The 25,677-nt window shown below is 38.2% G+C and overlaps 2 protein-coding genes across 2 annotated transcripts; one reads left to right on the top strand and one right to left on the bottom strand.

Moving 5' to 3' along the window:
- Positions 1-273: 273 nt before the first annotated feature.
- On the bottom strand, positions 274-3,035 carry rpa3 (replication protein A3). The gene is made up of 4 exons (XM_084738791.1): positions 2,864-3,035; positions 2,708-2,782; positions 599-710; positions 274-507 (listed from the first exon to the last, which is right to left on the bottom strand). Exons 1-4 carry the CDS (start codon positions 2,960-2,962, stop codon positions 425-427), a joined length of 369 nt encoding a protein of 122 aa, XP_084594917.1. The 5' UTR covers positions 2,963-3,035; the 3' UTR covers positions 274-424.
- Positions 3,036-4,803: 1,768 nt separating this feature from the next.
- On the top strand, positions 4,804-25,001 carry umad1 (UBAP1-MVB12-associated (UMA) domain containing 1). The gene is made up of 4 exons (XM_084739277.1): positions 4,804-5,046; positions 7,405-7,495; positions 15,854-15,939; positions 24,176-25,001. Exons 2-4 carry the CDS (start codon positions 7,414-7,416, stop codon positions 24,455-24,457), a joined length of 450 nt encoding a protein of 149 aa, XP_084595403.1. The 5' UTR covers positions 4,804-5,046; positions 7,405-7,413; the 3' UTR covers positions 24,458-25,001.
- Positions 25,002-25,677: the final 676 nt, after the last annotated feature.

Raw genomic sequence — 25,677 nt, 5'->3', positions numbered from 1 at the left:
TTCACTTTTACATATTTACTCATTTATGATTGTTTGCATGACTTGTTTGGGAGATTGTAGTGTGTTTAATAACTCTTTGATATTTCTGTCCCTTTTTTGTACCTGGAGAATGTGACTGGTTACTGACTAACAACCACTCCTTATTTAAGACAGCTTTATAGTTATATATAAAAGTAAGTAAATTAACCTGTAAGCTGATTTTTTTTTAATCACAGATATAGATGTTTTGAGTGAAAAAATTAGAAATTTGTTGAGAATTTTCTTTCCACCTCATTTGGTCTTTATATGTTTAAATTTATTGACAAAACTTGGTTATTAGAGCTTTTTGTTTGTACAAATCTTTTACTCACAACAAAAACTGGGACATGAAACAAACATGGACAAACTTTAGTGAACAAAGAGTGACATTTCCACAAAGAGAGCTTCATCCACTGGCAGCCACTTCAAAAGGGTAATACTGAGGGAAGTCGTGGACAACTTTCACAGCTTCATTATAGAGCTCTAAATCTGTGGGATGAACGGACACAACATCCTGTCAGCACACATGGACACAGCTGTACACATCTGTATGGAACTGATCATACAAAGGAGGACCTACCAAACTGAATGCCCTTGTCCTCTCGCAGTAGGTTGTATGTGGTGGCCATTATCGCTCCTTTGTTGGACACCATGCCGATGACCTCCACAACACCGCTCAGCTCCTCTTCAAGCTGGAGAAAAACAAAAGCAGGACTGGATTTTAATCCATCGGTCCCATATTGGTCTGATATGGGCCTAATGAAGATGTTTATTGGTTTTGGCATAAAAGTTTACTTATATGAACAGAACATATGACACAGAAAATGATGCTTGGGATGATTTAGATTTGGCACACAGGAGCTCCATGTCAGGTGTAAGTGCTGAGAAGCTGCTCCTAACTGACCGACAGTATGAAAATATTCAGCAACGGACTGATACTGAACAGTTTTTATTTGTTATTTTCTCAGTGTTGATTCCTTCACTTGGTTAGCATATTCATATGTTAAATTATTTAACATGATAAAAAAATATATATGATATTCTTTCATAAAGTTATTTGTTTAAGAAAACAGCCTTCTGTGTCCCTTTACATGGTCATATCAGTGCAACATACACATATAAAAGGTCTGTTTTTATTCCAGCTCAAAACTTAACCATATCAGCCACCGTATTGGTGAGTGCCTCTAAAATTGGTATTAGTCTCAAAAATCCCATATTGATCAGGTGCTATACTTTTGATATAGAAGAGAGCAACCCATCTAGGTACTTTGCTCCTGCGTCATGACTCCGCCCCTTTTTGAGTGAAACAACTGCTCTAGTTTGACTGGTGGTTGATAGAAATTCTGAGGTCTTTGCCAGTTTAAACGCATGAAATAAGAAAAATGCATCGATGTTGAGCAATTTGGAGCCCAAATCCTGTGGGCAGTCAGGTGAACAGTCACACTATGTCTTTGCTGATCAACAATCAGCACCATTATGTAGAAAAAATGTAAGAAATATGTGTTGCTGAAAGTCTGCCTCCATGAACATGGAAGAACAACTCCACTAAGTGATCAGAGATGATATATCCTGATGTACAAGAACCTTATTGAATCTCCAGGTGATGCATTTCTGACATCTGTAACTTTTTAAGATACTATTTTGTTGTTTTAGTCATCTGTCCACTGTGGTGTAATGATAAACTAATTACACTGCCAAAATTAACATGCATATGAATTACTATTATACTTTAAGACGACCCAAAATGTGGTGTGATCGAGGGAAGTGACACGTTACTACTCTGATCCATACACTGTATGCTACATCAGTATTGTTCTTCGTTTACTTCCACAATCATCAGGCTCTGAATATGAAAAAATATTCTGTCTGGTGCACAATAAAAAAAGTTTTAAACCAGTTTCACAAGTTGCTACTGTGTCTCCTCTCCAGATAGCTGGTAATGACACATCTCACATAAAATGGTGCAACTGTGTCATAATACGACTCAATATAGACAAATACATCTGATGAACATTTTCAGTACTGTTTCTAGGCCTGAAATGATTCCTGGAAAGTCAAGATCCATATACAGCAGATTATTTGGGAGAAAAAACTAGTGATAGACTGATGAATCAGGCCAGTTATCTGACATTTTAAATAATCAGAATCTGTCGATGCCTGCACACACAAAGCCAATAATATGTTTGGTCCGCCTGGTCAGTGCGGCTGCTGTAGAACTATGTTAGCACTCCCTCTGGTGAGTTTTGGGAGGTGGTGAAAAACATCTGTTTGGACTCTGGACTGAACTCCACAGCATAATTCAGTGTACTTTTCTTTTTCATTCATTGATATAACATTAAAGCACCTGTTACTGATTAAGATTACCAGGTAATTTCAACTGTAATGAACACAGAATAACAGATGACTTTCCTTAGTCTTGATATCAGCATTATATATTGGTGGCCCTGCTGTTTTAATATTGGTATCAGCCATTGAAAACAACACATTGGTCGACAACTTGATAAAAGCAGACGTTAATCTGAGTGTAATGTTAAGTTCATACATGACAGGCACATGTTGAGGTCAGCTCTGACTGCGGACATCTTGGTTTACATTTTGTCCAGTATGATTTGTTCTTTAACTACAAATAATTACATGTCGCTAGTTGCCTTCAGTTTGTTTAACAGTCAGATTGCAAATGAGTACTCACTGGTTCATTCAGTTCAACTGTTGCAGTCTTTCCCTCTCCGTCCGTCACAGTGAACGTTTTCCCTGTCGGGTGAACCTGACGGAACACAAGTGTCAGTGAGACAAATTTCAGCTGTTAAAGGACATTTTTTTCTCCACCAGCTACACAAACACTGACCTTCTCAACACGTCCGACGAAGCACACGGGCCTGCTGATGTGCTGTGACAGCATGGAGCAGTTTATTCTTGGTTTGGGGACGTCCAGGATTCCTGCCATCTTGACGCTTTGCTGTTTTGGCGTTTCTGAACCGGGACAAAGCGATACAGCGCGGGAAATGTTTCGTGCTGTAGTTTTACTCCGCGTGGAGGCGCACGCGGGCGGAGTGAATACATTTACGTTGAACAACGGCGGGGCTTATAATGGCGGCAAGCCCAGGAGTTAAAATCAAACGCCGGCAACCATTTCTACGACATATCCGTTGTGCTCTAATATTTCTTCCCCCCGGAAACAGTAATGAATAGTTCCGTTATATGCTGCTAACAGCAGAACCTGTAGAAGAACTGAATAAATACATCAAGAATTAAATATAAGCTTTAACTTAAAAATTAGCTTGCTGGGAACAAAGTTTGTCTTATTAACAAAGTAATATAAATTTATAACAACAACAACAACAACAACAACAATAATAATAATAATAATAACAAAGCAAAAAGTCATTAGAGAGATTTAGCATCAATGAAGTATTCTTGTATAATCTTGAGTAAACTGGAAGAAGAAACAATCTGTCATTTATTTTAACACTGTGTATGTAATATAATATGACATAATATATATGGCAATATTATATTATATTATGTATGGGCACACATTTCAGACATTTTCATATGCTTATAAGAATGTCAGAAATATATCTTTTGTGCAGTTACTTTTATTTTTGTGAAAATTTCTCACTGGCTCCAAACCAAGAACTGCACTTAATATTGCACCACATTAAGAGGACTTAAGAATAATAAGGAAATTGAAACTAATTATGTATTTAAAAATGTCTTATGTCTGATGAAGCATTTATTTAAATTTGTATTACGTTTTATTATTTGTATTATTTTCTTTTTTAAAAAATCGCTCTTGTTACCTTGTATATGTTCCCCTGTAGATTGTGTGTACACACTGTTCATGTGCATATGTTTTCTAAAATAAAAATTAAAAGAGAAAAGTGTGTTTTTGCTCGAAAAATTGTATAAAAGTTTAATAAGAAAAGAAAAGAGCAAAGAGCATAATATCATAGAAGTGGTCATGCAAAGATGCATTCATTTACTGCTTTAAGCATTTTTGCAGCTTTATGAAGACGACTTCAGAACGATAAAACTGGTGTTCTTTCAGTAAATTAATATTTTAAATAAGAGTATTTGTCATTTTTCTTCAGTCAGTCAGGTGTATCATCATTCTGCGTGCTTTATCAATATTCCCTCTGTGCAATCATGTATACTGCTGAGTCTCTCTATATTGTATATAATGTTCCTATTTTCACCTTTTCCTCTTTTTGTAGTGTTCCTACTCTTATATTTTCTCTGTTGAAATAGTTAATCTTCTAAATATTTCCCCTTGCTTATGTTTTTAGATTTTTATTTAAAAAAATGTATTGCTTATTCTTATATTTTTTTCTATCCACTTTGCTGCTGTAACAATTTCCCCGTTGTGTGACTGAGAGAATATCTTGTTTTATGGTATTTCTTATGCTATTTGTTTAAGAATGTAGTATAAAATGATTTTGTTCAGATACAGAATATTTCTTTAAGTTTTTGACTGGTTCAGCTGTTCATTTACTGAAAAGACACATTATGCTTTTCGTGATAAGAATGAAACTGCTAAAAAAAGAAAGAAAGAAAGATCCTTTTTATTTTATATGGTAAATACTACAGTCACAGAAACCACACACATAAATTATAAACTATATTGTGACATTACATAGACTGAAAATAAAAAAGCAGCACATTTTGAAAGAAAGAAAGAACGAAAGAAAGAAAGAAAGAAAGAAAGAAAAAGAACTGAAGGAAGGACTAGATTGTAGAGGAACTACGGGTGGTATTCATAGTTTCTACACGGACGTTGAGGAAATGGAGACCAGTGACATCGGCATCATAACATAACAATACGGATGATATTGCACGGACGAAGTACTGACGGAGGATTAATCAGGTTAAAGCCCACAGTTCATAACAGTTTAGTAACATTAACGCTCAGCAGAGTAACAGTGAGCTGAAATTAACCGAGTGGAACCAAACTAAGTGAAGGAGAACCAGCAGAGAACCATGAACTGACTTTAATGTCCATATTGTGAAGTTCATGTGAAGACGACAACAGTAAGAGAGACACTGTCACTGTACAGACTGCTGCTGACTGTTTTAATGAACCTGTGAAGACACGAGCAGAGGACAGACTTTTTATAATGTGTTATTAAACAGGAAAAACAGCGATAAATCCTACGACATTAAGAGTTAAGCGTAAACTGGATTTTGGCTGCAGCTGCTTATAGCTGTTCATTTATTTGAAATCGATACTTAACTCCTCCGGGTCGCTGTCACATGACGTTATTATGAAGTCGGGTTAATGAACCCCTCTTCCCTGATATCAGAATTGTTAAATGTTCTTTTTTTCCAAGAAAGCTTGTTTTTGTCGTTAACCCTCTATAGTTTAGACCAGAGGTTCCGTTCACTGACCACCTGTTCTGTTCTAACCTGTTCTTTTGAACTGAATTTAAGTAGGGTATTGTGTTTTATTTGAACAGTTGAACTGTAAATGTTCACTTCAGTTTAAATTCACTCTGCTGTTACCTGAGAGTGACAGGTACTGGACATTTCAGCCATTTTATCACTGTTAACTATTTAATCCACTGATCCATTAGCTTTGGATATTATTTCAACTGTTTACTTAAAGCATATACTAAAGCTCAGCTCAGCCTGCAGGGACAATCAACCTTTTTTCTCTTGTCCTTTGTTGACTCGTGTGTGTGATAAGAACCACACACACAATTAATGCTGTAATCTCCTGCGTTGGAAATGAAAGTGGAAATGAAAGTATCCTCTCAGACCCGATTCTCAATGGAATCATTTTGACCATAGTTGTTCTGCCCCAACCAGTGTGTTCCTGAGGTCCCCATCCTCACAAAGCTGAATCTGTCTACTTCAAGCATTTATCCATCACTTTAAGCTATTTCAATAATGTATCCATCACTTTTACTTTTTCATGTTTTTTTTTTTTTGCACTCATTTGAGCTTTTTCCATTGTTTATCCTTTACTTTAAAGTAACAATTTAAGCCACCTATCACTTACTTTTATTTAACTATTTCAAATGTTTATATAAGTCTCTGTGCCATTTATCCATTACTTCTATGTGAAAACTTTATTCATAGGCCTGCATTTAGCTTTTTTAAACCTTACTTTTATCTATTTCAACTCTTTTTTTCCATCACTTAAAGCAATTTATTTTAATCACTTATCAATGACTTTTATTTAACTATTTCAAGCATTTATCCATTACTTTAAGCGATTTCAACAATGTATCCACTACTTTTGCTCTGTCGTGACTTTTTGTAATACTTTTAGCCCCATTTCAACTGTTTATCCATTACTTTAAGACAATGATTTTAGCCAATTAACACAAACTTATATTTAACTATTTCAACTGTTAATCTCTTACTTAAAGCTCACAAATTTATTATTATTTATAATTATAATTATAATTTATAATTTATTTATTATTATTATTTACATTTATCCCTTATGTTTATCAAACTATTTCATCTGTTTATCTGTTACTTTCTGCTCACAGTTTTAGCCATTTGTCACTTACTTTAATCAAACTTTTTCAAGTGTTTATACATTACTTTAATCTAGCAATTTTAGCAACTTACCTTATACTTATATTTAACTATTTCAATTGTTAATCTCTTACTTTAAGCTAACACGTACTTTAATTGAACTGTTTCAACTGTGTATACGATATTTTAAGTTAAGAATTTTAGCCATTTACTCCTTACTTTAATCTATTAATTTCAACTGTTTATCTGTTACTTTAAGCTAACAATCCTGGCCATTTATCACTTACTTTTATCTAATCATTTCAACTGTTTCTGTTACCTTTATCTGTCTATTTCAACTACTTACCTATTACCTATAACTTTTTGAACACTTTATCCCTTGGCTCTCTTCACCTTGCTTTAAGCCAACTATATCAACTGGTTATCAATTACTCTTAGCTACTACGTCACATTTAAGCTTTGCTTAAGGTATGGATAAATGAGTGAAATACAATGAATAGATAATTATCTGATATTTACTCTTTACTTTTAGCTAACGTTTTCAACCATTATCCCAAACTTGTTATCTGTAGACTTCTCCTCGTGCCTGTTAGCTGTACTTCAGGTGTTCGAGCTGACTCAGTAAAAGTGGATATATACACACAAATTAGTTGAGCTTCTCTTCAATGTTTCCTGGTACCCCTTGGCAACTGCAGAAGTGCCCCCTGGGCAAAACTGCTGTCAGATTTCTTGACTGCGTTGAGAACAAATCTCTAAATGAAGCAAAGAATTTCTGTCAGTTGCACTTTGAGTGTAACTAATCTTTTCTCACACTTTAGGTGGCGTTTGATGAAATGACTCCTGGCAGCTCTCGTTAACACCATGACTGTTGGTCTAACCCTTCATTTCTTGTGTTGACAGAGAATAATCATGTTCAGTTTCCTCGGACTCCGTAAAGACTCGAAGAAGTCGACACCCGAGAAGGAAGTAGATGGAGGCTTTGTTATCATTGGTGAGAAACTTAACCTCATATGTACAATGACATGTTGGCATTTATTCATAGTACACAATATTTGGCTGTTTTTTCTCCTATATCTTTAAAGCACCAAGTAGCATTTTGGTGTATTTTAGTTTTGAGGGTGGCTCCTAATGATCTGGAAATATCTACCACTGCCTGTTAGCAGGGTGCTGTTAAAGTGACAGAATTTTGAACAGAGTTTGGTGTGATGTTCCTTTAACTGTTCCTTATATAGCATGTGCTGTAAGAGGAACTGGTCAGCCCCAAAACTAATGAACTAATGAACATTTGCTTAATTATGAATTAGTCTTTGTGTATTTTTTAATTCTGTAACTTGACTGCAGCTGGATGCGATCTGGTTTCTAGTTAATAACAGGCATTCACAGTGTTTTTATGGAGCCAGGACAGGGACTTTAAATTTTGGAGCAGACCTCAGAAGAGTGACATTTTCTCCTTAGTATGCAGATTGTAAATCGCCCTCTCGCCTCAGACCCCTCCTCTTCATACCAGAACAGTGACAGTGCATTGAATCAAAAGAAACCGTCAGCAGCGTTTGCTCTTCTCACTTCAGGTTTTGTTGCCAAAATGTAAAAGTCACAGTCCTGGCTGTGACTGTGAAGAGAATAAGACAACAGGAAGTATCAGCACAGGATGTTTAGGTCGGTTCGCTGTCGCCTCGTGATCATTCTTCACCAAATGACAAAATCTGCAATATCACAGATTTCACAATTTCCTCAGTGTGTGACTTGCTAAAAATGAATCAATACTAAATCATCAATTTCTAGAGATGACCTCTTTTACACCCTTCTGTTATCACATTACTGAAAAACCCCATGCAGTCAGGAGAACCATGAGATAATGTTGGGCAAGTTAATAAGAGGTCCTAGACTCACATACTTGCAGATACTCAATCCAGAATTTTAGGCTGTATCAGAGGCATTTCTGATACTGATATTGATATCAGAACAATCCTATTTATCAAACTGATTTTTTGCTAGATGAGCTTGAATACAAGTTTAGGCAGCAGAGAACATAAAAATCCCTGAAATAAAACTTCATTGGCAGTTAGGATACATTCTGTTGTTCATAACAGCCTCAACATTGCATAATATGGTTTGTATAAAATTAGTTTTATTTTAATGTTTGACCTGACGTTACCTCAGTGATTGTACAGTATCTCCTCCCACGTTACTGTGTGTAAGCCATCTGTTTTTACCTCAAAACACAACAATCCGTATGGATCAAGGTTCACCCTAAATAAAAACTTGATTTGACTTCATCTCCCAGAGAAGAGCGGCATTATTTCCTTCTCGTGGGTTTAATTGGGAGAGCTGGTGAAGCCGACACAGATGGTCAGGAGCTGCGTGTTATTTTTGGCAGAGCAGAACAAGTGTCAGAGCCAGGCTTTCTCTTTCAGATTGAGGCGACCAACTGAGCTCACAGACGTTCACTGTAAACTCCCTGCTTACCAGTTAGTCATGTCCTCTTATCAAAGATGGCCTTATAATTAGCAACGTAGCTGCCGAACGGCTAATATAAACTCAGACGTGTCAATAATGACGAGGCGTCCCAAATACAGCTCGGTCATCTGAGGTTCCATCAGGGGCTCAAAGCGCTGCAGGGTGAATTTGCTCTTAAATGTAAAGTTTTCTCTTTCGCTCACGGAGCCTCTGGTAGATTTGAAGTGATCAGAACAGATGTCCAGAGCTGAGTCCGTGGTCCCACGCAGGAGCAGATAACAGGTGGGCAGCTCGTCACTGTGTCAGGCAGGCCAGACCGGGCTGAGGCTGTGGAAAGTCCCAGCAGGGTGAGGCTGTCGGACACCGTGGAAATGTCCCCTCTCTTCTGTCTGTGTTTGGTTGTCCAGGCAGAAACCAACAAACCCCCCAAAACAATCTGAGGCATCAACCCCCGTCACCAGATGGAGAGAAGAGTCACTTAATTGATAAAATAATATAAAAGCTTATTCTTCATAATAATAACACTTTTCAAAACGAGAGTGATGTGATTTAGGGCTGACACTAATTATAATTTTCATAGTCAGTTATTGGTTGATAATTTTCTTGATTAATAGTTATTTTAAAAAGTGAGAAAATGGTGAAAAATGTCAATCACTTTTTCCGAAAGCCTAAGATGACGTTCTCAAATGTCTCGTTTTACTCACAACCCAAAGATATTCAGTTTACTGTCAGAGGGGAGTAAAGAAACCAGAAAATATTCACATTTAAGAAGCTGAAAATACTCAGACTGAACCAATTATCAGAATAGTTGGTGATTGATTTAATAGTTGATTAGTGATAGAGATGATAGAGAGAATAATGATAGAGCGAAAGTCATGGAGTCATGGAGAAGTCATGAGTTTCTAGTGGTAAGTATGACGCCAGTTCCAAAAAAGTTGGGACGTTGTGTAAAACAAATAAAAACAGAGTGCAATGATTTGCAAATCCTTTATGACTTCAATTGAATACAGTACAAAAACAAGATGTTTAATGTTCAAACTGATTAACTTTATTGTTTCTGGTGAATATACACTCATTCTGAATTTGATGCCTGCAACATTTTCCAAAAAATTGGGACAGGAGCAACAAAAGAATGGGAATGCTGTGGAAAGCTCAGAAAAACTCCTGTTTGGAAAATTCAAAGTTGGTTGTTACCAGTGCTAACTTTAAATGACAGCAGCTGTGAAGATATGGGGGTGTGTTAGTGCCCATGGCATCATGGGTAACTGTCACATCTGTGAAGGCCCCATTAATGCTGAAAATAACATACACGTTTTGGAGCGACATATGCTGCCATCTACACAACGTCTTTTTCAGAGACAGGCATCAAATTCACAATAAGTGTATATTTACCAAAAATAATACATTTTATCAGTTTGAACATCTTGTCTTTGTACTGTATTAAAATTAATATAGGTTAAAAAGTTTTTAGTTAAGGGGTTGTAGGTTGTAGGAGTTAAGGGGTCCCTTCAGATTTTCAGTTTAGCTTGAAAAAGTGTTCTAAAGGAACTGTTCTAAAGGGAGCGACAGTGCGGTTTTAACATAACTGCAGGGCTGTGACTAACTGTTAGTTTCATTTTAACTAATCTGGTGACTGCTTTCTGTCATTATCATTATTATTGACTATTGTTATTGCTTGATCATTCACACATACAGCAAATATAATACACCCATTGTCAATTTTACTAGTTGTGGCTGTGTTGTTTACATCATGCTAATGTCAGCCTTGTTTTTACTCTTCTATGGTTTTTAAACTTAAAAAGGTAGATAACTCTCAGACTGGTCTGGTGTTAATTTGCACTTTAATATTCAAAGTAACAGGTTTCTCTTTGTGCATGAACGTGACACCAGCTCTGACAGAGGCAACTAGAATTTATTAAACCAGTAGTATTAGCTAGCCACCTTTTAACTATTGACAACAATATATCTGAAATACTTTTCAAGCTCTCTTCAGGGCCCTCTGGTGGCTACAGGGGCCCTAAGCAGGCACTTAGTTTGCTTATTATTGTACAAAATCCAAAGATATCCGGTTCCATATAACAAAGAAGATGATCAAACTCTGACATTTGAGAGGCTGAGACCAGTGAATGCATTTCTTTTCTTGAAAATATACTAAACAATTCTGAAAACAGTTGTCAGTATCTTAATGGGGGGCAGCAGGGGCCGGCTGTGGTGCCTGAGGCAAGAACCCCAAGTCCATGTGATGGTCAGAGCAGCACCTTCCATGGTAGCTTGCTGTCAACAGTGTGTGTGTGTGTGTGTGTGTGTGTGTGTGTGAATGAGTTCAGCAGTGTACTGTGGGGCTTTACCACATGTGCAGAACATTTCCTGTATAGGAGCTTCAAAAGAAACACAGTCAGTTGAGCCAAAGGTAAAAGGACTCCAACAGTTGGGAGTAATAACACAGCTCTGGCGATGGTATTTGGTAAAATGATGTGCCTGTGTACAGTTTGGGTGTTTCTGGGTGGCACAATGGGCTCCAGTCTCAGGTTATTATTTTGTGGTTCCATGAAGAAAAAAAGAACAAAGCCTAACACATTTATTAACCAGCTGGCTGCACTTAGATGCAAACATTTGGACTCTTTGTTGCTAAATTGCCATGACAGCAGAAACCATTTGTTCTCTAAGAGGAAAGAACTATTCAAACCTGCTTCCTGCTTCGTAACATTATCAACAGTAATGCTATACAGTCCTTTCATTGTGTTTATTGTGCTCTGTGTTGTCAAGAATGATTGAGAGTAATTTAGGGTTCCAGGTCTTTTCAGGGACTGCATGTTTGACCCTGGGCTCTGCAGTCAAATACACATGAATTGTTTTAAAGAATGACCTCGATAAGCCAGATGGTGGCGCTGTTTAACATTCATTTAAGCTCTGCAGGCAGACAGGCTTTTCAGCTTTGTGTTGCTAAATAAGTAGAATTGCTAAAACAACAGTCAGGTGCCTGTCTGGCTCATACTGGTCCTTGCTAACGTGGTTCCACAGTCAGGCTTTCCAAACTGTAGCTGAGGTTGATATTCTTCAGAGGCTTCAGGAGGCTGAGTCAGATGAATCAAGTGAGCATCTCATCATGTGTAAATCACAGGTTTCCTCACAATATGATGTTATATATTGATTCCTTGGACACAGATATGATATTTGCTATTATCACAAAGTCTGCAACGATACAAGTTCGATTTGATTCAATTCAGGGGCTTGAGATCAATGTCAGACATATCATATGTCCATTTAAAATATTCAGTTACATTTATCTCAACTCATTTGATTTGACAATTTTATGACTGAACTCTTTAGACATTTGTGACACACAAATGCTATGGGGTTTTCAAAATAAAGGCATATCCTAAAGATGATGATATGGATTGATATTTTCACTTTGCATCAATATTATTGAATCACTGAACACTTAATTGATATATTGATCCAGATCGATATATCATTCCACTCCTACTGTCCCATCACTGCAGATAAAAACCTATCTCGACTAACTCAGTCAGCTGAAACCTTATATTAGCTAATTCAAATGTGAATTTTCTGCTTTCTTTACTCCTCTGTGACAGTAAACTGAATATTTTGGGTTGTGGACAAAGCAAGACATTTGAGGACATTACATTGGGCTTTGGGAACCATGTTCTGACTTTTTATGGACCAAACAACTAATTGATTGATTGAAAAAATGACTGACAGGTTATTAGATGAAGAAAGTAATAGTTAGTCACAGGAATAACTAATCATTCATTCTTAATTTGCAGTTTTTGAATTTGAAGGCATTTACATCAACATAAAATGAATTGTTTGCACATTGTTGTCCCTTTAATTTATACACCCATTTATTTATTTAAAGGGACAGTTCACTCCAAATCAAGAATATATATTTTTCCCCTGGCATCTAGATTTTTGTGGTGTGAGTTACAGAGTTTTGTTGATATCGGCCATAGAGATTTCTGCCTTCTCTGCAATATAATGGGACTTAATGGCCTGTGGTGCTCAAATTCAAAACCAGTGTCTTGTTCCAAAAATCATGACCTGATTACTGAAGATAATCCACAGACCTTGTTGTGAGCAGTTTCATGTAGGAACTAGTATAGAGTAAGTATACTGGAGAGAAGGCAGATATCTCTCAAAATTTGACAACTCACACCAAAACCATCTAGATGGATAAATAGCACTGTAGGCCAGGGGATTTTGATTTGGGAGTGAACTGTCCCCTTAATAATATTATTTATAAAAATATTATTCAACATTTATCACTTAAAACACTTGCAACAATAATAGATGTCAACAGACAACTTGTGAGAAGCAGCATGATGTAAACTGATGGCAGATCAGATGATGGCAGATATAATCTACACACACACAAAGAGGGCTTTGGACTGGGTGTAATCCCCGAGGAAAACACGCCTCCTCCATCAGGGAAGCTGCTGTGGAGACACACTGAGCTGAGATCAGACACAGAGACATCAGTGTGAATGATCCCACTGTGTGGACATAGAAGAAGAACATCATTACCTTCTCACTTTCTCCTCCCATCAGCCCCTCTGCTCACTCAGTGTTTGAGCCTGTTGACGACAGAGATTTAATTAATAGGCTCAGTGACAGCAGCCCGCTGCCCGGGCCCCCAGCACAGCCTTAAAATAGGTAGAGACATGAATACACGATCTGACTTGGATCTTCTGGCACATTTGTAGCTCTTAACATTGGTGTGAACATTTCCTCCAATCGGCAGCTACAGGGTTGTTGATTCTGAATGGAACTGAGCCGTTGAACAATGTGCAGCTAACCACAGTCGTTCCTGATCACAGGATAAAAGCAAAATGGGGGCAATATTTAACCACTCGGCCATAAAGAGGCATGAAGCTCAGCTCACAATACTTATGGTAATACAGTGAAATTGTGTTTGCTCATTCCCAGCACTCCTAATGCTTTTTAATCCATTAATGTGATCAGAAAATCACTCATACAGCACCAATAATCCCCCGCATTAACCCTGTTTTTTCTAAAGGAAAAAAAACTCTGTATCAATTCTCAGCACTTTTGTTATGTTGTTTTACAGTCATGGTAGTGGAGCAGGTCTATGGGGCCAAAATGTGTATTATAAAGAAAGTCAGATTTAAAGTAGATCTAAAGATTGTATTTATTTAGCAATTGTTATGAATTAAATGCAAAAAAGTGGTTTATTTTGTAACCCCAATTCAAAAATAAGTTGTGACATTGTGTAAAACGTACATAAAAGCAAAATGCAATGATTTGCAAATTATTTTCAATTAAATACAGCACAAAGACAAGATATTTAATGTTCAAACTGATAAACTTGATTGTTTTTTGTAAATATACACTTATTCTGAATTTGATGCCTGCATTGTGTTTGAAAAAAGTTGGGACAGGAGCAACAGAAGACTGTGAAAGTTGTGGAACACTCAAAAAAGACCTGTTTGGAACCTTCCACAGGTAAACAGCTGACAGTATCATGATCAGGGATTAAAGGGGCGTCTTCAAAGAGCTCAGTCATTCACAAGCATGGTGGGGTGAGGTTCACCACTTACTGCGTGGGCAAATAGTCCAACAGTTAAAGTTTCTTCTCAACACAAAACTGCAGGAATTAATTAATTTACCATCTACAGTTTGTAATATCATTTAGGTCCAGAGAATCCAGAGAAATCTCTGCATGTAAGGGTCAAGGCTGAAAACCAACACTGAATGTCTGTGACCTTTGACCCCTCAGGCAGCACTGCATTAAAAACCAACATAATTGTATAAAGGACACTACATGGGCTCAGGAACACTTTGGAAAACTGTTGTCAGTAAACACAGTTTGTCTCTACATCTACAAATACAAGTTAAGACTCTACCATGCAAAGAGAAAGACATATATCAACAACATGCAGAAACACTGCAGACTTCTCTGGACCTGAGCTCATCTGAGATGGACTGACGCAAAGTGGAAAAGTGTCCTGTGTTCTGATGAGTCCACATTTCAGACTGTTATCACAAATCATGGACATTGTGTCCTCCAGGCTGAAGAGAAAAGGACCATCCAGATTGTTACCAGCATTAACTTCAAAAAACAGCAGCTGTGATGGTATGGGGATGTGTTAGTGCCTATGGCATCATGGGTAACTGTCACATCTGTGAAGACCCCATTAATGCTGAAGGTACATACAGGTTTTGGAGCAACATATGCTGCCATCCAGACAATGTTTTTTTTTCAGAGACGTCCCTGCTTATTTCAGTGAGACAATGCCAAGACACATTGTACACGTGTTCCAACAGTGTGTCTTCTTAGTAAAAGAGTTCAGGTACTAGACTGACCTGCCTGCAGTCCAGATCTGTCTCCCATTGAAAATACATGGTGCATTATGAAGCACAAAATACAACAACAGAGACCCCAAACTGTTGAGCAGCTGAAGTCGTATATCAAGCAAGAATGAGAAAGAATTTCACTTTAAAACTTCAACAATTAGTGTCCTCAGTTCACAAATACTGAGTGTTATATCATTAAGTTTATCAGGTTGAACTTCAAATATCTTGTCTTTTTACTTGTACAAAATACTGCTGAATTGTGTCAAAAAAGATTTGCACATCATTGCATTTTGTTTTTATTTATTTATTACTTCTTTAGTTTTACAGAGCATCTTCAGTTGATTTATTGCCTACTGGTTTCTTAAGCTCAACATCATGTACTACATTTCTAAAACTGTGAGCAGCAGCTGGTATCCATGCATGTCAGTACAGTGAGAAAACCGTACTTCACAGTGAATGTTTGATAACTGAAGAGCTGATCTGAACTTCGCTTTAATGATGCCATTTTAATTTAATGTTCTTATATCAGTAAATGATCAATACATGTCTTGTGCAGGAGAGACAGTTGAAGAACAGAGGAGGCGGGTGCAGACCATGAACATCGCTCAGCCATCAACAAACGTCATAGTGCAGCCATCAAAGGTGAGCTCGCTGAGGTTTTCAGTTGAGGATATAAAGTGCACCCTGTGGTACTGTAACCAGGATTGTGGAGCTCAATAATCAGAGCAATTAGAGGGAGAAAACATCTTGTTTTCAGAGCAGAAAACAGTCTGGAACGGTCTTGTTTTTCATCACAAACTGAGTGATTCAGCTTTGGATCCCAGCTGGCCCTGTCCTGCATGCTTCATACAGAACAATCTCCACTGCTGTGATGTTGACAGGTGCTGGGGGCTCAGGCTGAGCCAGCGTGCCAAAATGTGCCACTACCATTCACCACGCTGTCTTTAAACTGAGCTGAGACACATACCGCCTCCACAAGGGCTCTGCTGGCCTTCTCATGTAGTTACAGTCACTTTAGGAGCCTTAATATGTTAGTGTTAATTACTTAGTTTCTAATTAAGGACATTTTTGTGGAGAGTGGTGTGTGTCTCTCTATGTGTGTGTGTGTGTGCGCACACTTGGTCCATATGGCTTCCTGGAGCTCCCACATGTCACACAGTCAGCAAGCGGCTCATCCCTCCAGTTTTAGTCACATGGTACAACTGGAAGTACTGATATGCACCAACTTTGTGACCTCACACCAAAGCCTACATGTGCAACACACACACACTCAAACACACACACATGTAAAACAGTGTGGCAAACAGTTGGGGGTCAGTATTATCCCACAGAACAGATTCAAAAATGTCCAGATGTAGATTGAAGACAACTTCTAAAAGCTGTTGACCTGAGCTAAGCAACATCCTGTGTTTGTAACCAGAATGCTGGAGCTACAAGAAGCATGTTAACACTGATGCTGCTTATTTCAGTCTCGCCACAATTTCCCGGGCTGCTTTCGGAATAGTTGAGGCCTAAAATGCCTGATTTCACGGCAGCTTTTCAAAAAAATGGGATACTCGTTGTGATGTTTTTAAGGCATTTTTTGCAATTAAAAATTGCAGGAGCATGTGAAAATTGTAAAAGAAAGTTGGTATAATTCGTTAAAATCAAATGCAACTTGTTGGAGAACAAAATCACTCTCTCTAACTTTACCAAAAAGGCTCAGAATTCCAAAACCTTAAAAAAATGTCTTATTTGTAAATGCAGAAGTGTGCCTTGGGGATATTCCACACAGAAGCAAAATCTTTTTGGAGTGGAAACTCAGTCAAACAGCTCAAAATTAGTGAACAGTAAAACTAAATATTGAGTCAGTTCATTGAGATGTGCATGTATGATGCTATGATTGCTAGAACTCACAGGAAGCAACAATAATTGGACAATTTTGCAGAAAAGTTGTTTGTTGAGTTTGGACTAAATTGAAAGGCTGTGTAGAATTCACAGAGATTAGTTGAATTTGCATGAATTGTTGCGATCACAACTTCGTGGAGGGACTGTTATGTAGACATTTTACAACCAGATGCCTTGGGATGAGTTTGTTGACCAATCAGAGGCTGTGTTCCTGACTTGTATGTGACAGCACTTATCCTTAGGCGTATTACTAGATCAATGCGCTGATCTCAACATAAGATTGACCCTTCAAAATAAAATTTGCGGTAGAGATCGCATGACCGTGGTACTGTGGTAATGTGGTTATCGTCACAGCCCTAGTAGCAACACACACATTCCTGCATGGAGCAGAACAGGCTTCTGTATAACAACAACGCTAACCCTAGCTGAGCTAACATTAGCGTTACCGACATCAAACCTACTACTTGTTATGTAGTCATCTTTAAATGAGGCTTAACGTTCACACAGTTTCTCTTTACTGTCCCTCAGTATTAGTCCAACATTAACTAGTATTGTAATGGGTTTTTGCTTACAATTTTTTAGTGCACTTGCAAAGCATGTCCTGCTTCCATGGCTAAGGCTTCTATGTGTCTGCTGTGTCTTGAGGCCTCTGTACAGTACATTTGTGCACAGTAATGATCACTGAGACGTCTGTCTAGTTTACATATGACGTGTGTCAAGATTTAGAACAACTTTTATTGAATAAAATAAAAGCATTATCTCTAAAAAACTATGGACATTTATTGAACAAATTTATATCAACTTAATGTATTAACTGCACTAGTCATACATGCACAATGGTAGTTTGCCGTAATATTAGCTAATAGGGTTGGGTTAAATATTATTTTCCAACTGGCCATCAGCAATCGATGGTCACCGCTGTGTGTTAGTTTAGTAGTTTCAGCTGGGAGATGAGCAGCAAGTTTAAAAGAGAAATACAACTGTAAAATTTTATTTTATTTTTTTAATATTTAAATGAGGCTTAATATTCTCACAGTTTCTTTTGACTGTCCCTCAACATTACAACATTAATCCAGCATTAACTAATATTGTAATGAGTCACTTTAGCTTCAGTCATTTTCCAGTAAAACATATTTACATTTACATAAGTGCAAATTTCACTGCTGGGTTTTGAGATAGAAAGTGTTATGTACCAGTCATGCAAACAGAAGGTTTTTCAGTTTATTTTCATAATGTTCATATAGTTTGTCTTTGATACAGTACTTATTTTCATAAATACATGCAGGAACAAACTTCTTGCTCTTATATTCATGGTGTCCATCAAAATCATTCCCAGGTGTAGGATCTCATGCTCTGGTTCATAGAAACTTTATGTTGCAGATCATAACAGAAAACAAGACCTGGGACCGTGTTGCTCCACCCGCCCTGCGCTGCAGTCCCACAGGAAACCTCGGCCTCGTAATTGCAGAGGAATAACCATTTCCTGTAACATCTTCTCTGCATTTAGTGTCACATTTGCCTTTAATTATATGTTAAAGCACAAAACAAAGTCTCAAATCTGCCAATCTCATATCCTGGCCTGCGCTGCTCTGAGGGCACTGAATGCAACGAAAAATAACTGATGTCAAAGACTGGTTAAGGCAAGAGTGTTTTCTGTGCAATGCACGTGTAAACCACAGCCACATTAGAGAAACTCATCAAACAACCTCACTCTCAGTGAAAAAGAACGTGTAGAAGAACATTTCTTTCTACAAAGGGTAAGAGTGAGAACACAACACTGTGTTTTCTCTTTAATTTTGCAACGATGGTTTCAACTTCTTGAGCTTTTCTTGCACATACACCCTATGACCCTAAAGTCATTTCTGCATATTGCATGTGTATGTTCAGCACCCGGTCAACAGTTGTAGAAGCACAGCTGTCAAGTATAATGGTACTGGGGACTACGCCTTTGCAACTTCCTTCCTTAGGATGTTACAGAAATGAAGGCTGCTGTCTGCGCTCTCAAGATACCCATATAATGATTTTAATATCAGTAGTAACTGAAACGTGTAAAGCTTCGATAGCACACTGCAGCAAAAAAGAAGCCAAGCAGTGTTACAGAATAAGCACTCTAAACAAAACACTGTAAAAAGTAAAGCAGTTATCACTTTAATGATCATGAATGTCTAATAGCACAATGAGAACAACAGAATAAATGTGCTTGCATGTTTTATATCAGCAAAATTAAGAATGTGTGTTCACATATATTCATTTGAACAGGGCTTTTGATGTTTGGTTATGTAATTTTGTTAGCTCTGAGAGTGAAACAGTTCCACATTTTCTGTGTCTGAGTGACTACACAAGTTGTAGGAGCACCACTCTCCAAGGTTTCTATCCCAGAACAATTCTGATGTCTCAACTTAGCGTATCTGCTTTTACTGAGTACCGATCCAATACCAGTGCTCTCATTTTCTGCATGGAGCTTAATAGGATCATGTTTATATAAGTGAGCATGAGGCCAGGGATTGCTGTGAAACTACAAACTGATTCTGATTCAATAAATGTAACTGATAGCTGAAATACATAATTTTTTAATAGGCTATGCATTGACGGATGTTGGGGTGGGGGGGTGGGGGGTCAATCGACTCTTAGATGCATTGACAATCTCTTTTTAAAGACTACTGTATGAAACAGTGCAGAAAAGTCAATAATTGGGAATTTAAAACCCAATTCTTGAAATTATGATCATCTGTCAGGGCTCAACAATAAGGTTTGTCCACTTGCCTGGGGCAAGGAAAATGCCATGACAGGCAAGGATTTCCCGCTTTTCTTAATTTATTATGAAAATAAACTGAATATCTTTGGGGTTTAGACTGACAAAACTAGACATTTAAACGCATAACACTGGACTTTGAAAAAGTTAGATGGACATTTTTGACTATTTTCTGACATTTTATAAACATTGCAGCTCTAGATCAAACGTGGCAATTAACTTTAGTTTTTGTTGTTATTTATTATCCGCTAATACATAAAACAATCTGTACGAGTGAGTAAAAATTGACATGGGGCAAGTAGATTTGTGACCCACTTTTCCAACCAGGCAAGAGAAATAATCATTAACACAGCTGAACCACCTGGATGGTGAAATAAATGGATGTAAATATGTGTATGTAAATATCATGTTTATGTTCAAGGCTTCTCCTTGAGTTTTGGTGAGGATGGCTGAGTGTGAGCGACCACTGATGGATACAATCAAACTAGCACCCCCTGGCTTAAAGGCTTAAAATTTTGATACATCAAGATGCATTGATAATAGTCTTATAATCACACCATAGCCCTCTGAAATGGAATTGAATCTTACCTGATGTGAGAAAAATGCAGCTACATGATAACAGTACAGTTGCACATACATTCCAGTTGCTTTGTGCCTTTTTGTATAGTTTAGTTTTAATATACAAAAACAGTGCTCATCACTGGCTAGCTACGGATATGTTGGGGCTGTTGAAATATGACTTTCAGTGGCTAGAATCTGACGCATCTCAGAACATAGTTTCCTCAACTAGCTGAAAAGTCGAGCTAAGTTTTCATCGGAAACAATGCCTTCAGGAAACACTACATCACAATTCATGGGAAAAGTGGACAACACAAGTGTCACAGTTAAGCAAGCCTTTGTTAAGCTGTGTTAAATAAAGGTTTTCTGTATTCTGTTTTAACATAAGGTCACATTTTGGCCACCAAAAATGTACTTTGGCCACCAAATTTAGGGCCTTGGTGGCTTGTGGGGCCAGTGCTTAAAAATATAGTGTCTGTCCTAGTCCTAAGTCCATAAGTACCTATATCATAGGTACCTATGGTGGGACTTCTGTTAACAGAAATGAGACCGATGACCAAATTACATTATACAAACTACACAAGCTTTCTAGATTTAAGTCCAGATTCAGCCTCATGTAATCTTACCTTTTAACCCCTTGTATCTTGTATAAATCCATCTTAAAATATGCTTTACATGCACAGAGCCCTGTCACACCAAATGCTGCTTTCAGGAATCCTCCTAAAATGCTGGAAACTTGGTGACAGTGACTGCGGGGTTGTGCTGTGGTTACAACTGGCAAATGGCTTACAAATGACCAGTTTTGTTCATGACAAACTGGATAAGAAGAAGAAGAAAGCTCTCTTGGTGTTGCTTCTCATTTGTTCAAGCAGGGTTACGTAAATTCCCTCAGTCAGCACTCAGCAATGTGAAGACGTTTAACAACTGGTACAAATTTGCACACAAGTCACAAACTTCCCAAATGAGCAAACTCACTGGCAGCAGTTCCTTTGAAATAAACTTGCTCTGGTTTGTTGAGACCAAGCCCTGATATGTTTTCTTTTCTGGTGTCACCACCATACAGGAATTTAGTCTTGCTCCAGGCACTAATCTCATGTTGTTGATAGTGATATAATGAAGCAAGAATTGGCTAACTTACTGCTGCATTAACACACTTTCATTCCACCTGATCATTGCTTATTTAGTGACGAAAATACACATATCAGCTAATAAACGTGATCGACTCCACATACATTATGATGCCCACCAACTAAAAAGACTCAATGGTGGAACAAACAACATTCCACCACTTCCATGTGCACCATTACAGCCACATTGGATTACAGTGTGGTCACTGTAATTCACCAACACAATTCAGTTCATGACAGCATTAAAGCTTTGTTTTTGTGTTTTCAGCAAACTGCACTAATTAGGAACAGCATGTTGGAATGTGCATTTTATTACAGCACTGTACACAAAACAAATCTAAAACATGACTCAGGACAAGTACCGCTTTCCAGGACCTTGTGTATGACTACACATGACATGAGCAGAGTCACACCAGCAAACTAAAATCCACATTGTTTCAACACATGGTTAAAACCTTAATGCAAAGGTCCTGACCAAAATATTTCCTACTACAAGTTCAAATTTTAGCCTGACTGGAGAGGGGACAAAATTATGTCAGTATTCATACTAAAAAACATTTGATTTTTGAGTGTTCTGTTGATGTACAATATTGTGTCATAATGCAGTGCACAAAGGCAGTTAAAGTGCTGCCCTCAGCTGTAAAAAAAAAAAAAAAAAAAAAGTTCATTAGCTCCAAGAACTAATCTTTGAAGAATAGTATGACGTATTTTGAAAAACTTTCTTTACAAAAAAAGTTTAGTTGGAAGTGACTTTCTGAGCTTGTAGGTGTTGTATCATTTATTGTATCATTCTCTAGTATATTTTCAGACATCCTAAGAAATATTAGAGTTGTTCTGATGCCAATACCAGTATCAGAGAGGCCTTTGATACAGCTAGCTATATTACTGGATTGGGTATTGGTGAATATGCGAGTCTATACACAGATTTGATATCATGTTATTTACAGCAGTGTCCCTGAGCCAGACTTTTATAACCAGAGCCAGGCCATACAACAACGATCGCAATCATATCACATCCATGCAGGGTTAGTAGTAGCCTGGCATCACCAGAGTAATTTTCATTCATTCATTTTCTGTAACCGCTTATTCCGTAAGGGTCGCGGGCTGCTGGAGCCTATCCCAGCTGACATTGGGCGAGAGGCAGGGTTCACCCTGGACAAGTCGCCAGGTCATCGCAGGGCTGACACATAGACAGACAACCACTCACACTCACATTCACACCTACGGGCAATTTAGAGTCACCAATTAACCTAACATGCATGTCTTTGGACTGTGGGAGGAAGCCGGAGAACCTGGAGAGAACCCACGCAGACAAGAGGAGTACATGCAAACTCCGCACAGAAAGGCCCTGACCCAGCCGGGGAGCTGGAGGATTGAACTCAGGACGTTCTTGCTGTGAGGCGGCAGTGCTAACCACTGCACCACCGTGCCGCCCCAGAGTAATTTGCATATGTGAATTATTCTGGAACCTATAAGTTTATTTTCGATTTTCAAGGGTCGTTATCAACACACACAGATCAAAATGCCCCAACACCTACAACCAATCAGAGCAACGAAAACTGTGACATGGCAGTGCTTGATACATTTCCAAGCAGGGCACAGAATGGCAGCTGCCTGGTCACAATCTTTCTTGTATTACAGCTAAAAGATAAAGGAAATCTAAAGGAATCTTGATCAATATTTGATCAGCACCGTCTGGTTTGACAGTTTGACCTGAGTTTGTAAGCCTGGAGCATTGTGTTGGACAGACCTGCTGACTGGATGCAATTGGATAGACCTACAACCTCTCAGAGCAGCGCAACATGTGATGTGACTTTTCAAATCTAGACTGATGGCTCTCCTCTGTCAATCACTGCATAGAATTCACTCAATATTAATTAAATGGTTGCAATTGGCCGGACTGAGGGCAAAGGCTGGTGTCTGAATGGAAAGTGGGCCAGACGTATCTGCCACAGCCAATCAACACACGATTTACTACTGTGCTGTGGCTTTGCTGTTACTACTGAGCTGCGATTGGCTAGTTCCTGGTGCCTGGACGACATGTCCGTGTGATTGCCAGAAAGCCTTTCTACTGTTGTGAAAGGGTATATTTTATCCAGAAACCACAATTTTTTTTGTAAACCAACCCAAGCCCAAAACTACCCAACTAGTTGTTTAACCTAAACCTAACCAAACTGAATCAACTGAAAACTGAAAATAATAAGTCAATTAAGTATAAAAGTTAAAATGACATTTAGCTTCACATGGGACACAAAGACCAGACTCCTGGATGAAAGACACCGTTTCTGATCCATTCATCTCCCACAGCTGCCTCGTTTCTACCAAGTGCCAGTCTACACTCATGCTTTAAACCAATCAAAGCACAGCAAAAGTAACCAATCACAGCACAGTAGGGTGGACTGTGGTGGAACTGTCTTGGGGAAAAAAAAATACATCTCTAACATTTTTTTTAATTTAAAAAAGTAGAACTAAAGAAGACAACCAAATGTGTATCTAAAAGTAAAATGTCAACCCTGCACACTGATGTTAAACCCATATCTTCTTCTCCTCACAGTCTTCCTATACAGTTCCAGCTCCACCCACCGACGCAAAGCAACGTGCACCCTACCCTTTATCCACCACAGTGCCAATGGCAGGGACCCCTGCGGTGGAAGCAACTTCGACTCTCCCAGATCTGCTTGGGGACGTCCCCTTCACTCTGGCTCCTCATGTCCTGGCCATGCAGGCGGGGCTCCCCCTAATTCCAGATGTGCTGCTGTCCCGGGACATCAACTACAACCTGGCTAGTTTTCAGTACGACTTCACTTTAGAGAACTCTGTGCTTCAAAATGTCTAGTCTGTTTGAATTTTAATACCAGGACTGTCATCAGGAGGTGTCAGAATACTCTCAACATATTCAATAGGCAAGTGTGATTCTGTAGCATTATTAGCAGGTAAAAACTCACAAAAATTACATCTAACAAAGTAAGTTGTATGTCATTTTTGTGAGTACTGAGAAGCAATGAATTTCTGTTATTAACTCATTATCCATTTTTTCTGAATGTAGAGGCATTGAAGTCAAATATCATTACATTAGAAAGGGACAGAAGGACGCATGGTTGTACAACTGATGACAGTGGAAAGTTCTAACTTTATAGCTTTATAGGAACTGAATGTGGTTTACTTGTTCCTTGTTGAGTTGCTCTCAACATGATCACAATTAGGTCACCTGGTGTTTACTTTCAGTACAGATATGGGCCTGGTTAGGATTGGCTGAAACCTCATGACTGTCAAGTCCTTAGGCACACTGCAAACACACTGATGTACAGTGTGTTATAATGGGAATGTCAAAATGTGAACAGAATAATTCATACTTTTTTTTACAACAGGGGTTAGTTATGCACTGATCAAGAAATTATCTGAGATCTGAAAAGACTGGTAAAAAAAAATCAGAGGGCTAAAGCCAAAAATGAACTCACCAGACTGCAACTATGGTAAGTATGGTGGGTCAAAGTTGAAGCAAGAAGCTGATCAGTAAACTATGGTGGATGGTCAGCAATGAAGTGCTTGGATAATAATATTACTATTCACTTTTGTTTTCTCTTCCAAATAAGTTTGACTAGCCAGGTAACTTTGTTTACAGCCTCTCTGAACATCTGATTGATAGAATTCTGCTACCTGAGTATCGTGGTTTTGGACATTTTGTTGTGTTAGAGGCAGCGGTCACACATGCAGGCAAGCCTGTCGAGGTAAAATTCATATTTTGTCGTGCTTATATGAGCAGTGCAGGATGTAGCCAGGTAACCACACACACTTTTTTGCTGTCGGTTGAGGCTGGTTAAAATTCACCAAAGCTGAACTCCCTTACACTGCCCTTATGCTTGCATAGAATGGAAGTGAAGATGAGGTGAACATTCGCCAAAGATAATATTGTGCATGTGTGGCCGTGCCCTAAAGCCTTGGGCTTGTGTTGGGTTTGTGTTTGGTTACTTTCAAATTATTTAGAAACCTCTCTAACTGTGCCAAGGTCTGTGATTGTCATTTGTTGCAAGTGGATATACAATTTCCAGAGAGAAT

This window comes from Lutjanus erythropterus, chromosome 16 (genome assembly GCF_056507025.1).
Source record: "Lutjanus erythropterus isolate fLutEry1 chromosome 16, fLutEry1.hap2, whole genome shotgun sequence".
Lineage (NCBI taxonomy): Eukaryota > Metazoa > Chordata > Actinopteri > Lutjaniformes > Lutjanidae > Lutjanus > Lutjanus erythropterus.
This window is presented reverse-complemented; position numbering and strand designations above follow the sequence as displayed.